This window comes from Antechinus flavipes, chromosome 4, assembly GCF_016432865.1.
Source record: "Antechinus flavipes isolate AdamAnt ecotype Samford, QLD, Australia chromosome 4, AdamAnt_v2, whole genome shotgun sequence".
Taxonomy (NCBI): Eukaryota; Metazoa; Chordata; class Mammalia; order Dasyuromorphia; family Dasyuridae; genus Antechinus; species Antechinus flavipes.
In genome coordinates, this window is record NC_067401.1 from 296,310,608 (window position 1) to 296,328,983 (window position 18,376).

Sequence of the window (18,376 nt, forward strand, 5' to 3'; positions counted from 1 at the left end):
TTTGGAATAACAAAAAATAAAAATCACTCTGCTACTTATTATATGATTTAATTCAGTTAGGTAACTTCACCTTCCTGAAGTTCGGAACAATGAAAGAGTGGATTGGATGATCTCTAAAATTGCTTTTAGGTCTAAATTCCACGACCTATAAATTGAAATTTAAAATTACACTGGCACAAAGATCTATAAACCTGTTTTTTTCTTCAGTTGCATTATTTTTAATTTAATGCTATGCCAGCTATTACTATTTACCTGACTCAGTAAATAAGACAATGAACAGGATTGTTTTGAAGTTAATTTTGATCAATCATTGAGTGATTGGCTCTTAAGCTCAAAGTGTTTATGACTTATGTATATGACTAATAACAGTGAGTGCCTCTGTGGTAAATCAAACACATTGAGTACCACTTGAAAATGGAATGAACCAGAATGATTTCCTGGATGATATCAATAATGTTATCTATTAAGAGAGCCAATGTATCTACTGTATTCAATATACATTGAAAAATAGCTGAGCTATGAATGCTATACTCTTGTAGTTGATGGATCTATACTCCCATAGATGTGGGTACTCTCTCAAGTGACAGATATCCCAATCTTATCTTTTTATCCTGAGTAACGCTTATATATATCCTCCTATATATCTACCACAGGTGGTCTACCCAATACATCAGAGGACTTCCTGTGGTTTTGATTTCATATTAATTTACATATATTATATACTAATAATATATATAATACTAATTTAGCAGGTAGGATATCCAAAAGTTATTCTCCATTCTCACTATATAATCTGCCCACCTCACTTATTTGTCCAATTACAACATTTGTCATTTACATCTTTTCTGAGACAATGTTTCATTATTAATTTCTTATGGCCTACCTACACTGCCCATTGCCCTTTGGATGACCTGCAAAGAGAATTCTTTACAAACTGTCGTATTCTATGACTCATGGTTATATAGTAGCAGAAGAAGAATACTTCTCAGCCTTTACTTCAGGGAGATGCTTGGGGTAATTAAAAGCGTCACACAATTTCCTAAATGCAATCCAGCCCAGTGAATTCCTAATTTAATGTCCATGGTCAATGTCTGTCCAAGGTAGAAATGCTGATGGACTATAGGTTCTCACTATAAACTAAATAAATATTTATATAATATCATAAACTATCATGTCATATTATAAACTAAAACATCATAGTCTAATAAGAATCATTCTTCATCTTTTTATTTTGCTTTACATTTTACTAATTGAACTTTTTTGAGTAATTATGGATCTTTGTAGTCTCTGTAATAAGCACAATGTGATGTGCAAGAAAAGGCAACTAGAGAACCTCATCATCTGTAGGAAATTCCTCCTTCACTTGAACTCTGTCCTGGACATATTCAGTGAGAATACTAACTCCTCTGACAAGCTTACATTTCCGTCTAGGTATAACTCAAATGTTTGCTGTCTGAGGCAGTTTCTAGGCTTCCTGTTGTAACAATTGATTTACATTGGTTAGACTTCCTTCGAAAATAGCAGTGATCTATCGAAATTTATTCTTTTATACATTTCCCTTTTTTCTAGCAACAACACCTTGTTTAAATAAGTTAGATTGGAATTGCTTCAGTTGCATACTGAATCTCCTCACTTTTATCCTTTCTTTTAAATTGCCTTTGATTTCTCTAACAAGTTTTTGAACGGAACGCACATAGCAACTGATTTGGAAATGATTGCTACATCAGTAATCAGCAATTTCTGGTCCATTATATTATAAAAATTTTCTTTTTTTTTTTTTTATCTTATGCAAGATTCACTATGCTTCCAACTCTGGAATAAAATGTTCAGTCAATATCAAGGTAGTAAATAGTGTACTTAGCCCATAGTCAGGAATACCTACTTTTGATGATAATCATGTAACAATATGAAACTTATTTTAACTTGAAACTCATTTTCCTTATCTGTAAAAGAGGGATAATAATAGCCATATAATTTACCTCTGAGGATTATTGTGAATCTGAGATAATACAAAGCACTTTGCAAATTTCAAAATGTTATAAACATCAGGTATTATACACACACTTATCTATATCAATAAGTTTTAATAGATTAAAATGACACTAAGACTTTTGGCATACTCTGTATGTATATATAATTGTATAAATGTGTTATTTCTAAAAACAATTGGCTTTGTTTGTTTTTTAACTATGGCACAGAGATACCAGGGGAAAGGAATAAAATTACTTCTATTTTTTCCAACTATATGCAAAATGTATTTGTTTATGATGTTAATATCTTGAATCAAGGTAGTAATGATACAGGGCTGTAGAGATGGTGTACTTAGAAAGTAAATTGATTTATCTGGTTAACAGCCAGAACCTCAATATCATGGCTTTTTGGACAATCGTCATTTCTTGTTTGTTTATAAACATTCCACACTTAAAGGGTTATTACAGGTATTTAATTTAAAGGCAATTCAGATTGGGAGACCTTTTCAGTTAGCACAAATTTTTCTAAGCACATGTAATTATAATAAGCTCATTTTTTTTCATAAGGCAATTTCTAAGATAGTACCATTCTTCAGCAATGGAAATTTTCACATGAAAGTTAGATGACTAGGATGCTTAAAGAGGTATAGTTGGAATAGTTCCTTCCAAACACCATTTATGTGATTTTTCAAAGCAACCAAATGTAAAAACAGAATTAAAAACTATGAAAATAGATGTGAAGGAACTGAAGAGTATTTACCTGTGCAATTAGGTCAGCAATTTCTGAGTAGCTATGGCATTTTTTCACACAAGAACGAGCCAAAAAGTCTTCCACTAGTCGTATTCCAATGCCATAACCCCTGGAGATGAGATGAAAGAAAAATGGATGAATATCAAAAGCAGTATCTGGTCATTTAGAATATTGCTAAATTTGTGTCTGAGAAATGTGGTCATCTGGTTGTGCCTGCTGCATTATATATTGTGCAAATGCACATTTTCCTAGATTGCTATTGCTTAGTTGTTTCACATGTATATGACTCTTTATGGTCCTATTTGGGATTTTGTTGGCACTTGAGTGGTTGGCCATTTTCTTCTCCAGCTCATTTTACAGATGGGGAAAGTGTGCCAGAGTTAGGTAACTTGACTTTAGTCATATAGGAAGTAAGTATATGAGGCCGAATTTGAACTCAGGAGTATTTTTTTGATTCCAAACTGAGTATTCTACCCATTGCATCACCTAACTGCCCTTTCCTAGGTTAAGTTAATTTAAAGCACATAACAAATATTTGTATATCAAGAGCAAGATAGCATGAATTCATCAGGAAGTCCTGAAATACAATAATCTCAGTATTATTACTACCCTATTGCCTAACAAATGTATGAAAGGGGGAAGTATTACAAGACAAATAAAGAAAACAAAAACTAAAAAAATCCTCTCCTCATATGAATTGTTTGCATGTCATATGCATACTGAGCTACTTTCTTGAACTAAACTGCTAAGCATTCTAATTCTACTGCAGAGAGCTCAACTCTGTTGAGCTGACCACAATATTTAAATGACAATTGTGTACTTGCCAAAAAAAGAATATCTTATGGAGAACTCATACAGGGCAAGCCTTCACAATGTGATCAAAAAAAGCAATACCAAGGACTCTCAAAATTTCTCTTAACAAGTTTAAAATTGATTGTATGACATGGGAGACACAGGCCATAGAACTGCCCAGCATGGTGTGCCCTCATCAGAGAAGGTGCTGAGCTCCATGAACAAAGCAGAATTGAATTTACCCAAAAGAAATGTGAGATGTGCAAAATTTGAGAAGCTACCCCAAATATTCATAAGGACTATTTGTGTCTGTCTGTTAAGAGCATTCCAGGCTCTTATTGGTTTGATTAGCAACTCTACTTTAATATAGTAATATCATTTTGAGCCCTTTTCACTCTTTGTTCTTAAATAGATATACACTCAGGGCAGCTAGTTGGTGCAGTAGATAGAAGATCAACTCTGAAGTCAGGAGGACCCGAGTTAAAATCTGGTCTCAGACACTTAACACTTCCTAGCTATGTGATCCTGGGTAAGTCACTTAACCCCAATTGCCTCAGCCAAAAAAAAATAGATATATACCCTTATATAGATAAATCTACTTTTGGATTCAAAGTATCCGAGTAGTCTATGAATTGCTAAAATTCTAAGCCACTTACCTTACCTAAGAATGTCTAAAACCAAGCTCTCCTAATCTGTTAGTCTTCTTGATATTGTTCTACACATAAGAAGTTTAAAACCCATTACTGCTATTTCATTCCCTGATTACTTGTTACTGTTCAAAACCAGTGTTTCCTTCCCTCTGTTCACACAGGATATCATACCCTCACCTGAGGATGCTTTGCCCAAAGGTAAGTAAATTTTGACCACTGAAACTTCTCAAGATATCTTGGAGTTTATGTGATAAATTTCTTTTTTCAGCCTTAAAACCAGATCATTCTGGCTCTTATTTATTGACCAACAATAGGTCTCAGGTAAAGTCAGACTTAGTCATTGCTTGGGCCCTGATTGACTCAAAGTAAATGTAAAGAGCAATTGGTTCAGTTTTGGTCAGAAACCCTGAGATTCTTCCCCTCCTAGATTGATTTTTTTATTAAGTAAAAGAAGCCATTCTCTGTCTCATTTCTTACTTAGTTTTAATCACTGATTGGGCATTGCCTTATTCAAATTGAGCAATCTGTTAAAGACCTTAACTTTAAAAAGTCTAGATCTTACACTGCATCCAGGGCCATATCGATATTCTGATTTACATCTTGCCACTAAACCCAGGTGGCTTTGCCAGAAAAAGTGAGACTGGTAACCTTGAACAGCCCTCCTTCACTTAATCCACTTCACTTGCATATCATGGCATCACCTCCCTGAAGTCATGATTGTTTTCAAGAACAAAAGGCATACAACAACAATCTTTATATGAGTTCTATTTAACTGCTAATGAAATGATTTGGGGAAAGTAAATACTGTAAAAGAACTTTCTTGTGAATGAGATTTGTTTGTTTGTTTGTTTTTGTAAGTCAATGATAGAAAAACTTTATTGAGAGCATTTCAGGTGACACGGAGCAGGTAGGATGTGAACCTAAGTCTTTGAACTCCAAATATATTATTATGATCATTATCTCTTTCCTGTATTCTCTATCCTGTATCTTCGATGACATCCTCTGAGAAACTGTAACTCTCTATCATATTTTTTATTTTTTTTAATTAAAGCTTTTTATTTTTCAAAATATATGTGTGGATAATTCTGCGACAACTCTTACAAAATCTTATGTGTTGACCCTTGTTTTTAAGAGAGCTTTAATACAATTGTAGGAAATTATATGAAAACAAGAATTAAGCACAAAGCTTGGACCTGTGATTTACTAATATAGGGATGTTCCTGATAAGAAAACTTCTATCAATATTTGTCCCCATTTCTCCTATAACTTACAGTTATAGAGAGCTGCTAGAACATTGAGACTTTAAATGACTTGTTCAGGATCACACAACCAGTATGTAAGAAAGACAGTACTGGAACTCAGGTCTTCTTAGTTCTTTACCCACTATGCAAAACTGGCTGAAAAATAAGGAGCTTTCTATAACTAAGACTATATCATGAATCCACATATCTCTAATTTAATCATATCATTTTTGATTAGAACTGAATGACAAAGAGATTGGTTTGACTTCTAGTCAATTGGGGAAAAGTGTTTTGTGTTTTGTTTGTTTTTGCATTAAATTTGCAAACAATCATCTCCCATTAATGATTTATGTCAGCAACACAAATGAAGGCTTTAGGAATCTTGCTTTTCCTACTTTAAGAAAAGGATTATGGAAATGAAAGTCTTAGAAAAGAACCAGGAAATTAATTTTTAAAGGAAAGAAAAACTGATAATTGATATACAATGCAGGAGAGTCTTCTACTTACATTTTATCTAGATAGTTATTCACATCTTCATCCTTTTCATAATCTTTGCACAACTGGGCCACCAAAGCTCCATAAGTTAGAACAAAGAGATCTCTGTTCTTCAGAAAAAGAAATGACATTTATGTTATAATGAAAAACTAAGAACAAAATATTTTAAACTTTGCCCTGCTTCCTACTTAGCAATGCAAAATTGTTTAATTTTCAGAATCAATGTGGTGTAGTTCATAGAGAGCTGGGCTTAAAGTCAAGCAGACTTGTGTTTAAATCTCACCTCTAACATTTACTAGTTATGAGCTACTCTCAGATGGATTAACTATCCCTGTAGAGCCAGTTAGCATGGGCACAATGCCATATGGGAGATCTGAATTTAGCATGGGATTATCAGATACCCAAAGCTGCCTGTCTCTTTCACCATCATAAATTCAGCACTAAACCTCCATTGAGCCATAGGCTCAGTCCTTTCTCTTTCCTTTTCCACTGTGCTCTCTGGAATCTTTTCCTATTGTTAACTAATTCTAGATTTTTTTCCACTTTCCAGTGCCCACCAAAATCTAGCTTTCTCCCCAGGATGCCACTTCACTTTGTTCCCTCTCCAGAGATGGTTGCTCCTTTTTCCATATCCCTAACAAACAGTCAGGAGGAGGAATTGTCATGTTCCTTGATTTTTATGACATCTTTCAGATTTTCCCTCTGCCATCATCACCCAACAACTATATTTCCTTTATTATTTACTCCTTATTCAGATTTTCATTACAGTTATCTATGAACCTTAAATTCATTCTCACCTCTGAATTATAAGTTCAGTAATTAACTCAGTTTTCTCCACCTCAATCCCTATTTGCCTTTAAATATCATAATCTTCCCTTTCCTCAATTTCCTTATCTCCCATAACTTGTTTCCAAATGGATCTTATCCAGACACACAGTAAGAATTCAATTTTAGAACTCCTTTATCTCTAGTGAATTTACCCCAGGTATCAGAATTTTTAATGACTCTGTAGACAAGAAGACCTGGTTTCAAATTCCATCTCTGCCAGTAAATAGTCATATGACTATAGGCAAGTCACTTAATTTCTCTGAGCCTTGGAAAACCTCCTAAGGCTTCTACATTGTTCCAAATTAGAATCCTTCTAAGAACTGCTATCTGTATTGGTAGAGGAAATTCCCAAACTGGTAAAATCACAGATTTTTGAATGGATTAGCATAATAATCTCACAAAATTGATGTGAGGGAAGAATTTTATAAACCTCCAAATACTGTGCAAATGTGAGCTACTATTAATGAGACAATGCTCAGAATATATGATATGGAAGCTCAATCCACTATCAAAAGTAATTTCTTGGGTCACTAGTTGGTGAAATGGATAGAGCACCAGCTCTAAAGTCAGGAGAACCTGGGTTCAAATCTGGCCTCAGACACTTAACACTTCCTAGTTAAGTGACTCTGGGCAAATCACTTAACCCCAATTACCCCAGCCAAAAAAAAAAAAAAAAATCATTTCTCTGTTTTGGTTCTGCCATTGGCATGATAAAGGGAAAGAAGCCATTTGGATCAGCCACTAAATGAGGCAAAGCACCTAGCCTCTCTGAGCCTCAATTTCCTCATTCATAAAATAAGAATACTACTAATAACAACTAGAGTTTTTACCTAGTTGTGAGGAAGAGTACTTTGTAAACCATCTAACACCATATAAATGATGAGCTGTTATTATTTTCTCCTATAACATAGAGTTAAGATTGAACAAAACTCCCATGTGAGGAAATCCCCTTCTGCTAATGTAAATCTACTTTTTCTCTGCATCTCATCATTTTAAAGAACTACTCCGAGCACACTGAATTTTAAATGACTTATCCAGGGTCAAATAGTCAGCAGATGTCAGAGGCAGGACTATGAACCCAAGTTTTCCTGGATTTGAGGTCAGCCCTCTATTCATTACATTATGCTTCCTCATTAATGAGGCAATTCAGTACAATGAATATGCTTAAATACTTAACATGCAGAGCAGCCATGATCAAGATGTAATAATCAAGAAATTCCAACTGAAACAAATGGGTGAGCCTGAGGTTCTGCCAAGCCATAGCAGGGAGTGGGTTCTGGCTACTAAGGCCTGCAATGCAACCCATCATAAGACAAGAAATGTTTTTAAACTGGAAACAAAATGTTCTGCCTACCATGGAATGTGCTGAAGCGGAGGATGAAATTGCTGGTAAATGCCAATCCTACAACATAAAAAGAAGCAAAAGTGAAGGAAGTAAAAAATGACCAAGTGCCGCATAGCTTTTTTGTTGCTGCTAACAGCCAAGGAAAAATGATGTGTAACAATATGCAAGGAAAGGGGTTGGACAAATATTCATTTCACACCAACATACCCTGGCTTTAGGTTTTTGTCAATTTATAATTTATATCGTTGAAACATTTTCTCAAATCTTAATTAACAATTAGAGTTTGGTTTTATTGTGGCTAACTATATGTACATATATATATGTGTGTGTGTGTGTGTGTGTATATAAAATATATACATATATATGAATATATAAAACAAATGCAAATATATTTTATATAAATATTATATGCATATGTATACACATTATATTGTATACATATGTGTGTGCAATGTACAAATATAGTTTGACCTTTTAGCTATGCATTACTTTTTAAAAAAGAATAAATAAAAGCACAAAGTCGGATTTTAACTCTTTCTGGCAAAATGAAAGATTGTTTATGGAGTGAGTTAACTATATTTTAACCAAACTTTTCATTTTTTAGAGAAGATCTTTAGAAATATCTTTGTTACCTAATGTAGACAGAGTTCCATACACTACTTAGATATTACTCTGGCTTTTTGTATGCTATTCCTTGTAATGTCACTACATAAAGTGACCCCTTCTTACTTAAATATAATGCATCTAGGCATAGATTCTGCCTAAGTAGCCCATGCAGGGTTTGGGAACCATAAATGGATACTTTCCAAGGGTATTTAAGAGATAGTGAGTTGAAGGAAGGAAGCTCCTTGTAAAAATTTGTGGAGGTTAACTTGTGATGAACAGAATTCAAGGATAGATAGCTTCTATTTAGCTCAGAACTAATGCTTCATATAAAGAATGAATGACAGTGATTCTAGACTAGTAACTCTCATTTTATTTCAAACGCAGTCAAAAAGAAAGAGCCAGTAATAAGGAACAAATTCAGTAAATGAGATCTGTCTGAAGTAGAATGTAACTATATTTTATAAGCAGTTTTAAATTATCAGTTGATTAGAAAATAATAGCAATGATATCAACAGTGTAAGTTCAATCTAAATTTTCTTGGTTTTCATTCTGTTCCTTGATCATAACTACACCCTGAGTTATGGCCTTTTTTGACAAATGAACACTGTTGGACACAACAGAAATCAGAAGAGAGACATCTCAAAACCATTCCCACTGGACAGTAGCTCTATCTTCAGCAATTGTGTGGCATACTGAATAAGAGAGCTGGGACTTGAATTCAGGAAAATCTGAATTCAAACTGAGCTTCAGTCATCAGCTGTGTGACACAGGGCAAGTCATTTAACTTCTTTCTGCTTCACATGTAAAATGGGGAATAATATTAGCACCTAACTCTCCAGATTGTTGTGAGGATAAAATGAGAAAATATTTATAAAGCAGTTTGTAAGCCATATAAATGATGGTTATTATCTTCACAAAAAGAAGACAACATATCATCATCATTATTGATGGTTCTCTGATGCTTTGTGCATCTTAGGAAAAATTATTTTAAGTTATATTCAATTAATAAATATCCTTAAGGAACTTAATAATATTAATAACCATAAGTATAATTTTATGTAAAAAAAACTGTAGAATGCTACAAAATAGAGCTATGAGCATCATTTAGTGTCATAAGAGACTCTTCAAATATTTTCAACAACCATCTTTAAGCCTGCAACAGCAATCCTAAGTGCCACCTGTTAAAACTAATTTAAGTGCTGTCATCTGATTCGGTGTTCAGTGGTCCCTAGCAGTGTGAGTTTGAGGATTATTAATCTAAAATAAGTTTTCAAATCTCTGGTTTTTCTATGCCTAAAATTGTAGTACCAGAGGAAGAATGTGAATTCTTCTACCATCACCACACCCCATTAAAAAGGCCTAAGATTTTCTTTTAAGTGACTGAATTCACCACAAACTGAATTATAGAAATGATCATTAAATTGAAGTATATTAATATTCTTAATTCATGGATTTCAATGCTTGGCTTTCTTATGCCATCTCCAGTTGAATTTAGCACAACTGATTATATATGTAATGTATATTCCATATAACATTATATATTATGTATATATAATATACATACATATTTATTACTTCATTCATATAGCATTATCAAACAAGTCATTAATCATATTATAGAGTTACAAGTAAAGTAAACTTGCCTTAGTGTTAATTTCATAGTCCCTCTTAGAATGGCTCTAATTAGACAGAAATATACATCCTCAAAATGTTTTATGAAATCTATCATTTCCTTGGAGTATTTTTAATACTTTATCAGAATTGTAAATATCCCCAGAGATGTCATACATATTGGTTTCACTAAGCTATCTGTTGATAGATAAGCAACTTAATTTTTAATCATCCCTGCAAACTGATATAGAGTTCAAGAAACCTTATTCTTAGAAATAGAAAACATTAAGTTTAAAATATTGATATGTTTAAAAAATCTTACTATTTTATGATATTCTGGTCTTCTGTTTCCTGGACGAGACATGGTACTTGAACAATGAAGAATGGGATGATCAATTTCTTTCCTTTTACCTACAGAATCGGAGGCCTTTCAGTCTTCCCTCACTCTAAAGTGTTTCAGCATTCAAAAAAGGCTGCTTCCAAACTCTCCACACTCTTGTTGCTCTTTGTTCAATTGTGGAGGTGAAATTTTGCAGCTAAAAGAATCAACTTCTAGTCCCAATAACTTAATACAGATCAAATAACTGCTCCACCCACAAGCATAGATCTACAGACATAATAGCTGAATATCTCTGTGTGAAGTTAGAACCAGCTGTGCAGCTCAGCTCAGAGTTACTGAGAATTCTTTTGCCTTAGGGAATATGTGAGTGGTGTTCTGTTCTCATGCCAAGATTTTTTTTTTTAATCACAAATAAACTTTCACAGTCCAAAAGAAATCTCAGTGCTGGCACTATAAACTCCTTGCATTGATTATTCTATAAATTAGATAGACACTATCATCAATTTATAGGTTCCAAGTCCTGGTTTTAAAACTGAAAAAAAATGCAGTTTTTATAATAGAAGATATTTTTAATTCATAATTTCAGAATATAAAACAGACATTCTTAAAATATTTTCAATTAGGGGATAAAGAGGGAGGGCTATGAAATCTAATAATGTCCTTTGAGTTTGTAGTCATTTTTTACATTCTGGTCACTTCTCTCTGTCTTAAATTTTTGAAGAATTTTAATTACCTGAAAGGTTCTGTCTCTCCTCCCTGAGGAAATTTGGTTGAGAAATGCTTACTTAAAAATGAATAAATATTTCAAGCTAGCATCTCTCTTTAATAATGGGGAATAAATATTGACTGTTTGGGAAGGGTAAAGCACCTTTTCCTTTAACTTCTGATTCTTCCCTTAATCTGAGTTTAGCCCGAAGTGAAGGAAAGAATCAGTTGGTCAAATCATGTCCAGAGGATATTTGGAGGAAAAGGTCTGCCCTAGTCAACCAGACAAAACTAGCCTCTAGAGATCTGTGGGTGGCCAGAGCCAAACAGAGAAAACTAGAAACAGGAGAGTCAAGAATCAACCAGAAGTTTAATTTCAAAGTAAGGAAAATAGCTTGCAAGCAAGGACACATGTGCCAGAGCCCCACCCCTAGTGAGGGGACTCTGTAATTATATAAGTGGCTGTCAATATGAATTATGCCAGGAACCAAGAGAGCTAAAAGTTTTTTCTCCTGTTATTATATATAACATTGATATAACTATGCCCCAATTTTTCCTTTTGTAGCAAATTTCTCTAATCAAGAAGTTTTGTAAATATAATATTAAATATATTAAATAATAAATTGATATTAGAATATCTCTGAGTTGTGATAATAGAACACAAGGACAATTTTAATTTTTATTGGTGGTGAAATTATAATATAAGGATGATATCATCCTAAGGGGGAAATGATGAAATAAAGTAATAATACAACGATGTAAAAATTTTTCTTCTGAAATGGAAGAGTAGGGAAGGCAGCAACCTTCCCTTTCCTCCCTGCAGTGAAATCTCTGGAAGGCCCCTCCATTAATAGCCTTTCCCTGTCCTGATTTAACAGCCTGAAGGAGATTCTAAGGAAGACAAGACCAAGGTTAAGGATAAACTATAGAGACCAGCACAACTATCTTCTAAACCTTTCCCTCCAAAACCAGAAATGAAACCCAAGAAGGCACCTGCCAAGAAGAAAATGAAGTTACCCAAAGGGAAGGGGGAAGGGAAAGGCTGATTCTGTTGAGAATGGGAATAACACTGCTGAGAACCGAAATACCAAAATAGGCATAGAAACTTAAAGACACTGAAGATGCTAAGTGAATTTTGTTAACAACTGTGTGTCTAAGTGACTATACAATTTGAAATACTATTTTGAACAAGTCTTATAAGAATGCAGAATTTTGTTTTAATTTTTTTTAAAGCTATGTTGTTGACACACAGAATGCTTTGTTATTATTTGAGAGTAATGGGGCAAATGTTACAGATAGCTATCTCAGAAGCTGGATTGAAATGGGGGGGGGGGATTTCTTCCTGATTTTTGAGAAAATTTCTCTTGAATACTAAGAGAGATATACAGACATGTGTGTGTACCCACACATAATACATGAACATTTAAATCCCCAGGTTGTCTGATGAGGGTAGGAATGGATGACTTCAAAAATTTGTGCTTCTTCCCTGTCTTCCATAAGCTTCAATGACTCCTTTCTCTATTTCCCCTCTTTTCCCCCATCCCCAAATCTATTGAGTTGGATACCAATCTTTCAGATAATCTGGACTTGATTTATGGTCCTGAGGAGGGCTTCCCAAAAGAGCCACAGTTCTTTTCATATTGGGGATCTTTTCCAATTAAGAATTCTGCAATTTTAATTTTATTTCCTCAAAGTCAAGGTAAACTAGTGAAAAGTTGTTAAATAACATATACTCAATGTGAAAGTATTCACCTTCATTCTAAGCTTTCCCTCCATGTAAAGTTTTAAATAAAAACTCTTCATTGAGTTTTATAGTGAAAAATTGGTGTGCTATTCAAAGACTTTTAACAAAGGATCTATGTTGTGCTAACCAGAAACACGAATCTAAAGATTTGACACATGGAATTTTCTACCTGTATGGATTATATGAAAATTAGCTGATTAATTAATCATTGTTTCTAGGAACCCCTACCAGATCCTTCTAGGTATTCTTATGTCTGTCAAACATGTGGGTATATACTCCTGGATCATCTGAAGAAAGCCCTTACTTCTGAGTAGATGGCAGAACCTTCCAGGGACCCCAAGTTTTGTTTAGAATGGACCCAGGAAACAGCAAATATCCAGATGAGACAGCTATCTCAAGATTCTGGACAAAGACAAGTATCCTATTTTCCTCTTTCTTTTTGTTATGTGTTCAACCACCAAGGCCTTGATTCAAGTGTGTGTTAGCATTTTCTCTTCCTACATTCTTGCCCCTCCCCTTTTCTACTTGCAAGCAAACAATGATTAGCAATGATACCTGAAACACATTTCCCCATTAAGTCCCCTCGAAAAACTAGCAAATTGGAAGACAAGCACTAGTCTACTTATCAAAATAGTTTTTCTTTTTCCCAACTGGGAAAAGGGGAAAATTCATGATCAAACAAGAGATTGAGAATATTACAAAATGCAAAATAGGTAATTTTGATTATTTTAAATTACAAAGATTTTGTACAAACAAAATCAATGCAACCAGGAAATATCCTGTTTTTAACAGCTAAGGCTCAGTAAGAAGCTTTGTACTGAGCCTGACATAACAAAATTCCTTTGCACTCATCTTCTGGATGGTCTCATTGTCTGAAAAAATTACATAATTATTGTATTGCTTTGACCAGCACTCGTTGTTCTCTGAGTTTGGACAACGTCAGAAAAGTATCCATATTTCAGTCATGAAACCTTGCTATGCATCAATCTTGTTTCATTGTTGCTGTTACTCCTCATTGTTAGAGCTACATCTCACTTCATAGCCATTGGTATAAGTTTTGAGATTTCTCTACAATTGTTTGGGCACCTTCATTAGGGGGTAGGGCTCCAACACATATCTAATCTGCCTCCTTGCCTGAAAGTCATTTCCCTCACTTTGAAATTAAACTTGTTTAATTTCTGAGTCTCCTGTCTCTAACTTGCTGTTCAGTTCCAACAACTCACAAATTAGAGGCCAATTCCATCTAGTTGACTAGTAAAGTTGACTAGTAAAGCTAGTGGATTTGTGAAGCATATTGAATAAAAGACAAAGAATTAATTTGTCCACAAATATAATGTGCTTTCATTTTGGGGGAAAGCAATCGGGGTGAAGTGATTTGCCCAGGATCACATATCTAGTATTTAAGGCTGGATATGAATTCAGGTTCTCCTGACGCTGGTATTCTATCTGTAATGTCACTTAGCTTCCCCAATGTGTTTTCAACAAGAAATGTTTTGGGATAAGACGGATTTCTTTCACAATATAATGTTATGAAAGAATGAATTCCCTTATTGAAAATTTGTATTTACCAACCATTTCCTAAGTGTAAAACAGGGGAAATACAATGAGAATAATAAAGCAATTCCTACTCTCCAGCAATTCAAATTCTAAAGGAAGAGACAAGACATGTGGAAGATTTTGACTGCGAGTCAAATGAAAAAGTCTCATTGTCCTTGGGATAGAGAGGCAAAGCAGATAGTGATATCTTTTTGTAAAAGTCATTTTCATACTACCAAAGACTGTGGTAGCAAAAACTTTCTTTTCAGGATCTTCAAACAGCTACAATCATAGCTTTTACAGAAACAGTAGTCAAAATATAACGCTATGAGGGTTGCTTCTCAAAATAATGACTGAGAGCACTGGAAACATTGTTATTATTCTAAGACTCAGAGACCTGATCTATCTCCGTAGGTGTCTAAGGAGAGAGGGTAGTCAAGATCGTGATTTCACATGTTTGCCATATGCTGCCAGCCTCTCACTCCCTCCCTTCCTCTTTTCCCCTCCTCCTTCTGTTTCTGTTTCTCTTTTTGTACATCTCCCTCTCTCTCCCTCTCCTTCTCTCTCCTTCTTTTTCCCTCTACTCCCCCTTCTTTCTTCCTCTTCTTCCCCCTCTTCTCCATTTCTTCCCTCTCCCTTTCCTTTCTCCTCCTCCCTCCTGCTCTCCCTCCCCTCCCTTCTTTCCTTTCATTTCCTCTCCCTCCCTCTTCCTCTTTCTCTTCCTCCCTCCCTTCCCCTCCCTTCCTCTCTGCACTCCCATCTCCTTACCTCAATGCCTTGCTGCTTCACATCGATTTGCTCATCTTCTGAGTGACAAGTTCCTGACCTGCCACTCCATGGTGAAGATGCGTGGAACTTTCTCCATAGGATTTTCTTCTTAGATAATGGCTATGATAACTGGGCTAAAAGCAAGAACTAGAAGCACTACCACTTTTAGGGCTCTTGTGCTTGTCTATCTCTTGGTATCATTTGGTCAACAATCAATACTAGTGGTGTTGAGAAAGGTATACTTCCCTTGCTCAATAATTTCTCCACTGTAGAGATTAGAATGAAAGCAAACTTGATGGTTGGGGGGGATGGAGGGGAAATGGCAATGCTGCTGTTTCTAAGGCTCTTATGTTGAGATTCTTAGGCTATTTTCTATCAAGACTGAGGAGAAAGAATGGTCAAATTGTCAGTAGTAGTGGCAGTGGTAACAGAGGAAGTGATGGTGGTTTAACTTGAATGACATATATTGTCTCCTTTCTGTTACTCAGTATTTTGCTGTGTCAGCTAGGTTGGGGTCTATAGTATGTATGGAAATTGGATGGTAGTTGGAGAAGAGAGTTATAACCTTTCCCATTGAAATTGTTTGCCTGGATAATGTCTGTGACGCCTAGCTGACTCACTGAAGAGAAAAACAATCAAGACACTATACTATAATGAGTAGTAGATCTTTGGTGACATTGGATTATCAGACTGATAGGCAAATGGATGCTCTGAGTTTAATAATCTATAATGATGCTGATGGAAAGGCAAAAGCTCTTAACTTTCTTCTAATTACTCCCAAAAATTCTCAGATATCAAAGATTATTTATGCAGCATTACAGACATTTAAAGTTCAAACAACAAACCCTGTTATCCCAACAACTTTAAGGTTCATATGATCAAAGCTTTTCCAGAAATAGCAATCTAAAGTTCAGTTTCAAAGTAACTCCAGACTCTTCATTGCTTAAGTCCATTAGCCCTGTTCAATTTGGCAAATATCTAACTCTAAAGTAAGAAATTAGTGACCACTTCAAAGTCGCATTACCAGAGATTTTATTATAGATGAGATTTAAAAGCCAAAAGACAGCAATATATAGAATTTTAGAGTAATTAATGTATAATCATCATTTTCTATAGTCTCAGAAGATTTGTCGACCTAGAGAAATAAATGTGAGTGGGTGTTAAGGGACTCTCCAGGGATAAAGCAAGAAAGCAATAATTCTTAGGAGGCAAATTAAAAAAAAAAAAAAAAGAACCAAAGTAAGGTGACATCATAGCCTGCACTCAGTTTGGGAATAATTATGCATTCTGTAGGTCTTTTACAATAGCGAAAACAATCAGGAAATCAGGAAGAAAAGGGCAACTGTATGATAAAAGATGATAGAATGGTGATATTGAATGTAGCTGGACAGCTCCAAGTTCTAACCCCTAAAGCCATGTTTAAGAAGTCATGTGGACCACCTCTGCCATCCTTTGTCTCTTTCGTATTCATTTTAGAAATACATCCATGAGTGCCACACATCTATGAAAGAAACACAGAGGTTAAAAGTTTGATCAGGCAATTGCTGTGTACGACAGAATGCAGAGGGTTCAGCATGGCAGAATCTACTTGGTCTACTCAGGATTGCAAGTTCTTGCCTTTCCATAAATGCTATTTCTCAGGTTGCCCAGAACCCATTGAATTTGAGTTTGTGTAAAAGTAGGAATTTAGGGAATCATGTTATCTGCTCATTATACATGTGCATTTGGCAGGATCTCAATCCCACCACTTTGGTGGCTTACTATGCCAACTTCCAATTCCCCTCATCTTCCATAAGGAAACCAGGCAGCTTGGCAATATTTTCAGGAGCTTGACAGCAGAAGAGAAAGTGGTGTTGAAATGTAAATCAGAATGTATATTATTGTATAAATTATTTGGGAGGAAGTAAAATAATTAAGTTTATTGACATGCATTGGATCTTATGCCTTTTCACATCTCTAAACAACTGTTAATTTCCAACATAACTTTAAATGGAAAAATGAATTTTTTCAGTAAAAATTGTTGTTGAGTCATTTTCAGTCATGTTTGATTATTTATGACCTCTTTTTGGTGTTTTCTTGGCAAAGATACTGAAATGGTTTGCGGTTTCCTTTTCCAACTCATCCTACAAATGAGGAAACTGAGGCAAATAGGATTAAATGACTTGCTCAGGGTCACACAGCTAATAGAGTCTGATTCCAGATTTAAATTCAGGTCTTCCTGACTCCAGGCCCAGTACCCTATACAATCTCACTGCCCTATCAGTAAAAATTATCTTTTTCCAAAGTTCAGTATTCACATCTTTGTATTGTCTTATGCACAACAAACTTTTTTTTTCTTCATAATAATGTCTCCCAATAGTTTGTCAGTCTTTGGTTCTGCTTATAATTTTTTGTTTTTACTTAGCTTTCTTTTATTCAGAAGTTGTTGACATAATTTCTCCAAATCAATAGACAATATCTCTGACAGTCATTGAAGTTTGTTAAGATAATATTGTATCTTAAATTCTTTGAGGACAAGACCTGTTTGTTTGTTGGTCTTTGTATTCCTAGAGCCTGGGATAGTGTCTGCCACATAACAAGCACTTAAATACATTGAGTTAAGAATTACATTTTTAAAAATACCTACTATGTGCCAAATACTGTGCTGGAAAATCAGGATACAAAAAAAGGCAAAACAAAGAAACTGCTCTAAAGACCCTGCTCTAAAGGAGCTCGGTGTCTAGTGGAAAGAAAACCATTATGTACAAAAAATACACATATATACACACATTATATAAATTGGGGATAATCTAAGAAGGAAGGCACTGAAATTGAGGAGAATTGCAAAAGATATCTTGCAGAAGAAAGGATTTTAACTAAGAAAGTAAAAGGAAGTAATGAGTAAGAATGCCAAGTGTGAGCTTCAGAGCTGGAAGATGGAGAGTCTTGTTAAAAAAAAATAATAATGATGATGACTTGCTAGTATTCCTGGATTAAAAAAATATATGGAGGAGA

At 34.7% G+C, this 18,376-nt stretch overlaps 1 protein-coding gene across 1 annotated transcript in view; it reads right to left on the reverse strand.

The window, feature by feature from the left end:
* The window catches only part of TRAPPC3L (trafficking protein particle complex subunit 3L), a 50,665-nt gene extending 39,716 nt beyond the window's left edge, over positions 1–10,949 (reverse strand). The window contains exons 1-4 of the mRNA XM_051997594.1: positions 10,612–10,949; positions 8,082–8,129; positions 5,912–6,009; positions 2,731–2,830 (exon numbers count right to left, since the gene is read on the reverse strand). Of these exons, the coding sequence (XP_051853554.1) occupies positions 2,731–2,830; positions 5,912–6,009; positions 8,082–8,129; positions 10,612–10,653 (288 nt within the window). The 5' untranslated portion in view covers positions 10,654–10,949. The remainder of the gene's footprint in view (positions 1–2,730; positions 2,831–5,911; positions 6,010–8,081; positions 8,130–10,611) is intronic.
* Between the last annotated feature and the right edge of the window lie 7,427 nt (positions 10,950–18,376).